Source organism: Salvelinus sp. IW2-2015, linkage group LG3, assembly GCF_002910315.2.
Source record: "Salvelinus sp. IW2-2015 linkage group LG3, ASM291031v2, whole genome shotgun sequence".
Classification (NCBI taxonomy): domain Eukaryota; kingdom Metazoa; phylum Chordata; class Actinopteri; order Salmoniformes; family Salmonidae; genus Salvelinus; species Salvelinus sp. IW2-2015.
In genome coordinates, this window is record NC_036840.1 from 16521136 (window position 1) to 16533889 (window position 12754).

General features: G+C 42.4%; 1 protein-coding gene across 2 annotated transcripts in view; it reads right to left on the minus strand.

Annotated features, from left to right (window-relative positions):
- Positions 1-12754, minus strand: part of LOC111951638 (vinculin) — a 57420-nt gene that overhangs the window by 18254 nt on the left and 26412 nt on the right. For both annotated transcript variants that reach the window (XM_023969871.3, XM_023969858.3), the window contains exons 11-12: positions 3932-4122; positions 2949-3148 (exon numbers count right to left, since the gene is read on the minus strand). In XM_023969871.3, coding sequence (XP_023825639.1) covers positions 2949-3148; positions 3932-4122 — 391 coding nt within the window. The remainder of the gene's footprint in view (positions 1-2948; positions 3149-3931; positions 4123-12754) is intronic.

Sequence of the window (12754 nt, forward strand, 5' to 3'; positions counted from 1 at the left end):
ACATGTTGATGTACAGGTTACTGCCAAAATATAGGAAACACCAACATTAAGTGTCTTACGTGCTGACCACACCGCTCACGTGCATGTTGATTTTGTCCACCCACACCAGACGCGATCAGGACACACAGGTTGAAATATCAAAACAAACTCTTAATCAACTATAATAATTTGGGGACAGGTCGAAAAGCATTAAACATTTATGGCAATTTAGCTAGCTAGCTTGCTGTTGTTAGCTAATTTGTCCTGGGATAGAAAATGTTGGTTTTTATTTTACCTGAAATGCACAAGGTCTTCTACTCTGACAATTAATCCACAGATAAAAGGGTGAACCGAGTTCGTAATCTCTCCATCAGGCTTCTTCTTCTTTGGACTTTATATGGCGGTTGGCATCCAACTTTAAGGTGCATTACCACCAACAACTGGACTGGAGTGTGGACCTCAATTCATCGTTCAATCACCCACGTGGGTATATGCAGGAGATTGGAGAGGCGGGACTTGCAGCGTGTCAAGCGTCACAAATAGAACCAAGTTCTATTTTAGTTGATGCGGGCGAGCAGTGTGGGTGCAATGATTGAATAACATGTATGTGTAAATTTATTTTGCAACACTTGCACACATGATGCGGGTGGTGTGGTTAGCACATTAATAGGGCTTTGGGCTGCAACAGCTTCAATGTGCCTTGGAATAGATTCTGCAAGTGTTTGGACCTCTATTGGAGGAATGCAACAGCATTCTTTCACAAGAAACTCCAGAATTTGGTGTTTTGTTGATTGTGGTGGAAAAAGCGGTCTCAAGTGTCGCTCCAGAATCTCCCAGAAGTGTTCAATTGGGTTGGGATCTGGTGACTGAGACACACACCCACACTTTAAACCCCCTATGCTCCTTTGAGACTCCTCTTTCAAAGTCACTGAAATCTCTTATTCTAGGCATGGTAGCCAAAATAATGGGCAACTGAGCATTTTTATACATGACCCTAAGCATGATGGGATGTTAATTGCTTAAAACCTTTTGTCAATAGGGGGAGCTGTTAGCACTATTTCTTTTTTTACATTTCCAAATTAAACTGCCTCGTACTCAATTCTTGCTCGTACAATATGCATATTATTATTACTATTGGATAGAAAACAATCTCTAGTTTCTAAAACCGTTTGAATTATGTCTGTGGGTGAACCAGAACTCTTTCTACAGCGAAAATCATGACAGGACATGCGAAGATCTGAAAAATAGTCTCTGATCTCGGATCAGTTTAAAACTCTGTGTGTGCCCTATGGATCGAAATGAACTGCACCCGCCTTCCCCTGGATGTCAGTAACCAATGAGAAGTGGAATGGTGTCTCTACGTGTTTCTCAGAGTTTATAAAAGGCAATGGAGTGAGGTGTCCCTTCTTTTCGACGCTCGCCAAGGCGCAAGAGAGGACATCAGAATGGCATGCTCAAAAGCTCTCGTTATTGACCAAAGATATATCCGTCTGTGATTTAATTCGATATAGGTGTTAGAAACATCATAACGAAGTTATTTTAAACCGAGTTATATCAGTTTATGCGAGTATATTGCTATTTTCGGAATTTCCTTAGTATTGCCTTTTGAGGATTTGGGCATGTTGTGGCCACATAGCTATTGTTAGCTGCTAATTCCGAAGTTGAAGACGACGTTTTACAACCAAGCAACGATTCTTTTGGACAAAGGACACCTTGCCCAAGATTCTGATGGAAGCTCGTCCAAAAGTAAGAGCTATTTATGATGTTATTCCGTATTTATGTGGAAAAATGTAAACGGATTTGTCCGCCATTATTGCGGCACTAGTCTGGCTGTAACGCACACTGTATGTCTAGTAACGTTAATTTAAAAAATCGAACTCAGCGGTTGCATTAATAACTAATGCATCTTTCATTTGCTGTCCAACCTGTATTTTTTAGTCAAGTTTACGATTATTTATTGATTAGATTAGGTGCCTTTCCAAGATGGCGCCGGCCAGAATGCATGACCTGTTGCCACTGATCACATTGTATAACCACGATTTGTGCTGCTAAATATGCACATTTTCGAACAAAACCTATATGCATTGTGTAATATGATGTTACAGGACTGTCATCTGAGGAAGTATATCAAGGTTAGTCCAAAATTATATATCTTTTGCTGTATTGTTACGATCGCTAACCTGTGCTGCTGGTAAATTGCTTGTGTTTCTGGCTATTGTGCTAAGCTAATATAATGCTATATTGTGTTTTCGCTGTAAAACACTTAAAAAATCTGACATATTGGCTGGATTCACAAGATGTTGGGGTTTAATTTGCTGTACGCTGTGTATTTTTCAGAAATGTTTTAAGATGAGTATTTTGGTATTTGACGTTGGTCTCTGTAATTATTCTGGCAGCTTCGGCACTATTTCAGATTGCAGCTGCAATATAGAACTGTGATTTATACCTGAAATATGCACATTTTTCTAAAAAAACATATGCTATACAATAAATATGTTATCAGACTGTCATCTTATGAAGTTGTTTCTTGGTTAGTGGCTATTTATATCTTTATTTGGTCGAATTAGTGATGGCTACTGATGGAGTAAAAAAAGTGGTGTCTTTTGCTAACGTGGTTAGCTAATAGATTTACATATTGTGTCTTCCTTGTAAAACATTTTAAAAATCAGAAATGATGGCTGGATTCACAAGATGTGTATCTTTCATCTGGTGTCTTGGACTTGTGATTTAATGATATTTAGATGCTAGTATTTACTTGTGACGCTATGCTAGGCTATGCTAGTCAGCTTTTTTACTGTGGGGGGTGCTCCCGGATCCGGGATGAGTACCAAGTAAAAGTTAATTAACTCAGGAACCACACCTGTGTGGAAGCACCTGCTTTCAATATACTTTGTATCCCTCATTTACTCAAGTGTTTCCTTTATTTTGGAAGTTACCTGTATCTTTGCCCATCACTGCGTGTGTGTTACCTTCAGACTTTCCTGTAGTTGTGAAGCAGTAGCTTTAGCCTGCGGGGCTTCGGCCTCTCCCCTCCCCGCTATGTCTGCCAGTGATGTCATCAGCGCCTCGTTGCGATCGCAGCGGACAATCATGTCCTGCCGGTACGGCCCCCCCAGCCCTCCAGCCAACCGGCGGCCCTCCGATACCAAGCCCCGGATTGCTGCCTGACCTTGAGGGTAGAGTAATGCATGTGTAACACACTGGATTTGAAAGACTTTGTTGCAAAACATTTCCCATTGCAAAATGTTTTGCTACGGTGTGCACTAATGCGACTCAGAGTTCATGGCCATGTCTCTAATGACATGATAGTACAACTTTAGTATAGTAAAACGATATACAGTGAGCTCCAGAAGTATTGGGACAGTGACAAATATTTAGTTGTTTTGGCTCTGTACTCCAGCACTTTGGATTTTAAATGATGCAGTGACTTTGAGGTTAAAATGCAGAATTCCAGCTTTCATTTCAGGGTTTCATCCATATCGGCTGAACCGTTTATAGTCCCCCCTAAAATGGGGGGACTATGTGCAAAAAGTGCAGTAGTTTCTAAACAGTTCACTCAATATGGATGAAATTACCTTCAAATTAAAGCTGACAGTCTGCACGTTAACCTCATAGTCATTGTATCATTTCAAATCCAAAGTGCTGGAGTACAGAGCCAAAACAAAAAAAAATGTGTCACTGTCCCAATACTTTTGGAGCTCTCTGTACAGCATAACAGCTTTATGGTTCAGTTCTCTGTAAAAGTAGTTACCTGAGTTGTGCTGTGGCCGCTCACACACTGCACTCAGACCGCAGCATGGCAGAAACAGAGTACAACATAAACACACATGCACATAGGGGTGTGCAAAATAAAGATGGACACTGTACTGTATTATCCTCTCCTTTCCTCTCCCCTGCCTTCTCCACTCTCCACTCTCCTCTCCCCACATCCCCTTCTCCCTCCCTCACTCACCCACACCCCTGTCATCCTGTCCAGGGTTGTTGACCCAGCGTAGGGCCTGCTCCATCTTGCCTTGCAGAGTGATGGCTGGTTTGGCAGGTCTCATGTTGGCCACCGCTCTGTTGGTCTTTGCCTGCAGGGTCAGGAGAGCTGCTCCAATGAGTTTACATAGCGCACGCGCCTCTGGACTGTCCCCTTTACCCCTGAGATACAGGGAGAGATAGAAGGGAAGGAGAGAGAGGAGAGAAACCGAGACAAAGTGAAAGAGTGAGGGGGGAGAAGAGAGAGGATGAGGGCAAGAAAGAGATATCAACCAATCATATTTATTTATTAAGCCTTTGTCACAAAGTGCTTTACAGTAGTCTGTCCAAGACCACAAAGAGCTAGCAGAAGCAGAAGCACAGTGGCAAGGAAAAACTACATAGAGGGAAAAAACATATAGCGGTACCAGGCTCATCGGCCCCCTGGGAAGAATTTTGTCAGGACTTCAAGCGGAGGGATGAAGATGGCGCCGACGGAGATGGCAGCTTCGCGACTAGCTCTTAGGAAACTCTGCCGTATTTTGTTTGTTTTTCTGCTCTTATTTACGTTATTAGCTCAGGAATTGTTTTGTGTCATTACATACAGCCGGGAAGAACTATTGGATATTAGAGCGGCGGTAACTCACCAAAACTTCCAGCATTACAACCAGGATTACGACTTCGTAAATCAAGTGCATTGTTGGGTTTCTCCGTCTCTTCATACAATGCCACGATCCTTTGTTTGCTCTCCCCAGAGCAATTTAACTTATTCCAGAGGCTGACCCAAAACAAAGCTGGCGGAGGAGAGATACGCGTCTTCTGGTCCGACTTAGGAAGCGTGCACACCATCCACCGCTCCCGAGTATTTTACTCGCTAATGTCCAATCTCTGGATAATAAAGTTGATGAGCTCAAGGCGAGAGTTGCTTTTCAGAGAGACACCAGGGATTGTAACTTACGCTGCTTCACGGAAACATGGCTCTCTCAAGATCTACTGTCTGACTCTGTAAACCAGGTTCTCAGTACATCGTGCCGACAGGAACAAACATCTCTCCGGGAAGCAGAAGGGTGGAGGTATATGTTTTATGATTAACGACTTATGGTGTAACTGTGATAACATACAGGAACTCAAGTCCTTCTGTTCACCCAACCTAGAATATCTCACAATCAAATGCCGACCGTACTATCTCCCGAGATCATTTTCGTCAATAATAGCCACAGCGGTCTATATCCCCCCAAAAACCTATACCACGACGGCCCTCAAAGAACTTCACTGGACTTTATGCAAACTGGAAACCACATATCCTGAGGCTGCATTTATGGTAGCTGGGGATTTTAATGAAGCAAATTTGAGGAAAAGGCTCCTGAAATTCTATCAACATATTGATTGTTGTACTGGCGCTGCTAAAACTCTTGAGCATTGTTATACTACCTTCCAGAATGCATACAAGGCCCTCCCCCGTCCTCCATTCGGCAAATCGGCCCACGATTCCATCTTGCTGCTTCCCTCCTATAGGCAGAAGCTCAACCAGGAAGCACCCGTGGTAAGGACTATTCAATGCTGGTCTGACCAATCGGAATCCACGCTTCAAGATTGTTTTGATCATGCGGACTGCCGCATTTAACCAGGGAAAGACTGGGAATATGAAAGAATACAAACAGTGTAGTTATTCCCTCCGCAAAGCAATCAAGCAGGCTAAATGTCGGTATAGGGACAAAGTTGAGTCCCAGTTCAACGGCTCAGACACGAGGCGCATGTGGCAGGGTCTACAGACAATCACGGATTATAAAAGGAAAACCAGCCACGTCGCAGACACCGACGTCTTGCTTCCGGACAGGCTGAACAACTTCGCTCGCTTTGAGGATAATACACTGCCACCGATGCTGCCCACTATCAAGGACTGTGGGCTCTCCTTCTCCGTGGCCAACGTGAGAAAGACATTTAAGCACGTCAACCCTCGCAAGGCTGCCGGCCCAGATGATATCCCTAGCTGTGTCCTCAGAGCATGTGCAGACCAGCTGGCTGGTGTGTTTACAGATATATTCAATCTCTCCCTATCCCAGTCTGTTGTCCCCACATGCTTCAAGAAGGCCATCATTGTCCCTGTACCTAAGAAAGCAAAGGTAATTGAACTAAATTACTATCACCCCGTAGCACTCACCTCTGTCATCATGAAGTGCTTTGAGAGACTAGTCAAGGATCATATCACCTATACCTTTCCTGTCACCCTAGACCCACTTCAAATTCCTTAACACCCCAATAGATCCACAGACGATTCAATCGCCACCACACTGCACACTGCCCTGTCCCATCTGGACAAGAGGCATACATACGTACAGTGGGGCAAAAAAGTATTTAGTCAGCCACCAATTGTGCAAGTTATCCCACTTAAAAAGATGAGAGAGGCCTGTAATTTTCATCATAGGTACACTTCAACTATGACAGACAAAATGAGATTTTTTTTCTCCAGAAAATCACATTGTAGGATTTGTAATGAATTTATTTGCAAATTATGGTGGAAAATAAGTATTTGGTCAATAACAAAAGTTTATCTCAATACTTTGTTATATACCCTTTGTTGGCAATGACAGAGGTCAAACGTTTTCTGTAAGTCTTCACAAAGTTTTCACACACTGTTGCTGGTATTTTGGCCCAAATCCTCCATGCAGATCTCCTCTAGAGCAGTGATGTTTTGGGGCTGTTGCTGGGCAACACAGACTTTCAACTCCCTCCAAAGATTTTCTATGGGGTTGAGATCTGGAGACTGGCTAGGCCACTCCAGGACCTTGAAATGCTTCGGGCGGTGTGTTTGGGATCATTGTCATGCTGAAAGACCCAGCCATGTTTCATCTTCAATGCCCTTGCTGATGGAAGGAGGTTTTCACTCAAAATCTCACGATACATGGCCCCATTCATTCTGTCCTTTACACGGATCAGTCGTCCTGGTCCCTTTGCAGAAAAACAGCCCTAAAGCATGATGTTTCCACCCCCATGCTTCACAGTAGGTATGGTGTTCTTTGGATGCAACTCAGCATTCTTTGTCCTCCAAACACGACGAGTTGAGGTTTTACTAAAAAGTTATATTTTGGTTTCATCTGACCATCTGACATTCATCCCGAATCTTCTTCTTTTTGCATTTTTTGAGGATCATCCAAATGCTCTCTAGCAAACTTCAGACGGGCTGGACATTTACTGGCTTAAAACCTTTGACACTACAGGGGGTGCGTTTCAACTTGACATTTATCGTTCCCAAATTAAACTGCCTCGTACTCAATTCTTGCTCGTACAATATGCATATTATTATTACTATTTGGATAAAAACAATCTCTAGTTTCTAAACCGTTTGAATATGTCTGTGGGTGAACCATAACTCTTTCTGCAGCGATTCATGACAGGAACTGCGAAGGTCTGAAAACGAGGCTCTGTTCTCAGATCAGTTTTAAGACTCTGTATGTATCCATGGGTCCTATGGCCTTCCCCTGGATGTCAGTAACCAATGAGAAGTGGAATGGAGTTCTACGTAGATCTCAAACCTTATAAAAGCCAAGGAACGAAGGGAGCTCTCTTTTCGACATTCGTCATTACGCAAAGCAAGACTCAGGATGGCATTTTGAAACGCTCAGTTATCAGCCTTAGATATATCCGTCTGTAATTTAATTCGATATAGTGTTAGAAACATCATACGAAGTTATTTTAAACCGAGTTTATATCTTTATGCGAGTATATTGCTATTTTCGGATTTCCTTAGTATTGCCTTTTGAGGATTTGGGCATGTGTGGCCACATAGCTATTGTTAGCTGTAATTCCGAAGTGGAGACGACGTTTTACAACCAAGCAACATTCTTTTGGACAAAGGACACTTGCCCGAATTCTGATGGAAGCTCCAAAAGTAAGAGCTATTATGATGTTTATTCCGTATTTATGTGGGAAAATGTAAACGGATTTGTCCGCCATTATTGCGGCACTAGTCTGGCTGTAACGCACACTGTATGTCTAGTAACGTTAATTTAAAAAATCGAACTCAGCGGTTGCATTATAACTAATGCATCTTTCATTTGCTGTCCAACCTGTATTTTTTAGTCAAGTTTACGATTATTTATTGATTAGATTAGGTGCCTTTCCAAGATGGCCGGCCAGAATGCATGACCTGTTGCCACTGATCACATTGTATAACCACGAATTTGTGCTGCTAAATATGCACATTTTCGAACAAAACCTATATGCATTGTGTAATATGATGTTACAGGACTGTCATCTGAGGAAGATATATCAGGTTAGTCCAAAATTATATTCTTTTGCTGTATTGTTACGATCGCTAACCTGTGCCTGCTGGTAAATTGCTTGTGTTTTCTGGCTATTGTGCTAAGCTAATATATGCTATATTGTGTTTTCGCTGTAAAACACTTAAAAAATCTGACATATTGGCTGGATTCACAAGATGTTGGGTTTAATTTGCTGTACGCTGTGTATTTTTCGAAAATGTTTTAAGATGAGTATTTTGTATTTGACGTTGGTCTCTGTAATTATTCTGGCAGCTTCGGCACTATTTCAGATGTGCAGCTGCAATATAGAACTGTGATTTATACTGAAATATGCACATTTTTCTAAAAAAACATATGCTATACAATAAATAGTGATCAGACTGTCATCTTATGAAGTTGTTTCTTGGTTAGTGGCTATTTTATATCTTTATTTGGTCGAATTAGTGATGGCTACTGATGGAGTAAAAAAAGTGGTGTCTTTTGCTAACGTGGTTAGCTAATAGATTTACATATTGTGTCTTCCTTGTAAAACATTTTAAAAATCAGAAATGATGGCTGGATTCACAAGATGTGTATCTTTCATCTGGTGTCTTGGACTTGTGATTTAATGATATTTAGATGCTAGTTTTACTTGTGACGCTATGCTAGCTATGCTAGTCAGCTTTTTTACTGTGGGGGGTGCTCCCGGATCCGGGTTTGGGAGGAATTAGAGGTTAAGCAGGGGGACGCGTCTGGCACTGCAGGATTTGAGTCCCTGGCGGCGTAGTGTGTTACTGATGGTAGGCTTTGTTACTTTGGTCCGAACTCTCTGCAGGTCATTCACTAGGTCCCCCGTGTGGTTCTGGGATTTTTGCTCACCCTCTTGTGATCATTTTGACCCCACGGTGTGAGATCTTGCGTGGAGCCCAGATCGAGATTTCAGTGGTCTTGTATGTCTTCCATTTCCTAATAATTGCTCCCACAGTTGATTTCTTCAAACCAAGCTGCTTACCTATTGTAATTCAGTCTTCCCAGCCTGGTGCAGGTCTACAATTTTGTTTCTGGTGTTCTTTGACAGCTCTTGGTCTTGCCATATGGAGTTTGGAGGTGACTTTGAGGTTGTGGCACAGGTGTCTTTTATACTGATAACAAGTTCAAACAGTGCCATTAATACAGGTAACGAGTGGAGACAGAGGAGCCTCTTAAAGAAGAAGTTACAGGTCTGTGAGAGCCAGAAATCTTGCTTGTTTGTAGGTGACCAAATACTTATTTTCCACCATAATTTGCAAATAAATTCATTAAAAATCTGATTTTTTTTCCTGATTTTGTCTGTTAGTTGAAGTGTACCTATGATGAAATTACAGGCCTCTCTGATCTTTTTAAGTGGGAGAACTTGCACATTTGGTGGCTGACTAAATACTTTTTTTCCCCACTGTAAATAACGGATTAACGAACAAATCAAGCATTTATTGTGGACCTGGGATTCCTAGGACTGCATTCTGATGAATTCATCAAAGGTAAGGAAACATATATCATGTATTTTCTGGTTTCTGTTGAGTCCAACATGGAGGCTATTTGGCTATTCATCTGAGCTCCGTCTCAGATTATTGATGGTTTATTCTTCCGTAAGTTTTTTAAAAATCTGACACAGCGGTTGCTTAAGGAGAGGATTATCTATAATTCCATGTGTATAACTTGTATTATCATTTATATTTATGATGAGTATTTCTGTTGAAACGATGTGGCTATGCAAAGTCACTTGATGTTTTTGCAACTAGTGATCTAACGCCTCAATGTAAACTCAGATTTTTTAAATATAAATATGAACTTAATCAAACAAAACATGCATGTATTGTGTAACATGAAGTCCTATGAGTGTCATCTGATGAGAATAATCGAAGGTTAGTGATTCATTTTATCTCTATTCTGGTTTTTGTGAAAGTTATCTTTAGCTGGAAGCAATGGCTGTGGTTATTGTGGTTTTGTGGTGCCTAACATAATCGTTTGTAGTGCTTTCGCTGAAAAGCCTATTTGAAATCGGACACTTTGGTGGGATTTACAACAAGATTACCTTTAAAATGATATAAGACACATGAATGTCTGAGGAATTCTAATTATGAGATTTCTGTTTTTTGAATTTGGCGCCCTGCACTTCGACTGGCTGTTGTCATATCGATCCCGTTAACGGGACTGCAGCCATAAAAGGTGGGCACTTAATATAATAGTGTTGTTTGACATGACAACGAATGAAAATGTCAGGGAGGAGATAGTGTGACAGGGTAGGAACCAAAGTGTGGACAAGCTGGCTAAAAGACTACTCTAGCTCTGATGGAGTCACTTTTATTGATAACTTTGACACCTTCTGGAAACAGAAGATACTCTATAGGAATGACGAAGTCCATCTAGACAATCTGGACCCTCTCTTTCTAAAATTATCCACTGCAATTGTTGCAACCCCTATTACTAGCCTGTTCAAACTCTCTTTCGTATCGTCTGAGATCCCTAAAGATTGGAAAGCTGCCGCGGTCATCCCCCTCTTCAAAGGGGGTGACACTCTAGACCCAAACTATTACAGACCTATATCTGTCCTAGCCTGCCTTTCTAAAGTCTTCGAAAGCCAAGTTAACAAACAGATCACCGACCATTTCAAATCCCACCGTACCTTCTTCCCTATGCAATCTGGTTTCCGAGCTGGTCATGTGTGCACCTCAGCCACGCTCAAGGTCCTAAACGATATCATAGCTGCCATCGATAAAAGACAATACTGTGCAGCCATATTCATCGACATGGCCAAGGCTTTCGACTCTGTCAATCACCGCATTCTTATCGGCAGACTCAACAGCCTTGGTTTCTGAAATGACTGCCTCGCCTGGTTCACCAACTACTTCTCAGATAGAGTTCAGTATGTCAAATCGGAGGGCCTGTTGTCCGGGCTTCTGGCAGTCTATGGGGGTGCCACAGGGTTACATTTACGGGCCGACTCTTTTCTCTGTATACATCAATGATGTCACTCTTGCTGCTGGTGATTCTCTGATCCACCTCTACGCAGACGACACCATTTTGTATACTTCTGGCCCTTCTTTGGACACTGTGTTAACAAACCTCCAGACGAGCTTCAATGCCATACAACACTCCTTCCGTGGCCTCCAACTGCTCTTAAGCAAAACTAAATGCAAGCAAAACTAAATGCATGCTCTTCAACCGATCGCTGCCCGCACCCGCCCGCCCATCTAGCATCACTACTCTGGACGGTTCTGACTTAGAATATGTGGACAACTACAAATACCTAGGTGTCTGGTTAGACTGTAAACTCTCCTTCCAGACTCACATTAAGCATTTCCAATCCAAAATTAAATCTAGAATCGGCTTCCGATTTCGCAACAAAGCATTCTTCACTCATGCTGCCAAACACACCCTCGTAAAACTGACTATCCTACCGATCCTTGACTTCGGCGATGTCATTTACAAAATAGCCTCCAACACTTTACTCAGCAAATTGGATGTAGTCTAAAACAGTGCCATCTGTTTTGTCACCAAAGCCCCATATACTACCCACGACTGCGACCTGTATGCTCTCGTTGGCTGGCCCTCGCTTCAAATTTGTTGCCAAACCCACTGGCTCCAAGTCATCTATACATCTTTGCTAGGTAAAGCCCTGCCTTATCTCAGCTCACTGGTCACCATAGCAGCACCCACCCGTAGCACGCGCTCCAGCAGGTATATTTCACTGGTCACCCCCAAAGCCAACTCCTCTTTGGCCGCCTTTCCATCCAGTTCTCTGCTTCCAATGACTGGAACGAATTGTAAAAATCACTGAAGCTGGAGACTTACAGTGGGGAGAACAAGTATGAGACACTGCCGATTTTGCAGGTTTTCCTACTTACAAAGCATGTAGAGGTCTGTAATTTTTTATCATAGGTACACTTCAACTGTGGGAGACGGAATCTAAAACAAAAATCCAGAAAATCACATTGTATGATTTTTAAGTAATTAATTTGCATTTTATTGCATGACATAAGTATTTGATTCACCTACCAACCAGTAAGAATTCCGGCTCTCACAGACCTGTTAGTTTTTCTTTAAGAAGCCCTCCTGTTCTCCACTCATTACCTGTAATTAACTGCACCTGTTTGAACTCGTTACCTGTATAAAAGACACCTGTCCACACACTCAATCAAACAGACTCCAACCTCTCCACAATGGCCAAGACCAGAGAGCTGTGTAAGGACATCAGGGTTAAAATTGTAGACCTGCACAAGGCTGGGATGGGCTACAGGATAATAGGCAAGCAGCTTGGTGAGAAGGCAACAACTGTTGGCGCAATTATAAGAAAATGGAAGAAAGATCAAGATGACGGTCAATCACCCTCGGTCTGGGGCTCCATGCAAGATCTCACCTTGTGGGGCATCAATGATCATGAGGAAGGTGAGAGATCAGCCCAGAACTACACGGCAGGACCTGGTCAATGACCTGAAGAAGCTGGACCACAGTTTCAAAGAAAACCATTAGTAACACACTACGCCGTCATGGATTAAAATCCTGCAGCGCACGCAAGGTCCCCCTGCTCAAGCCAG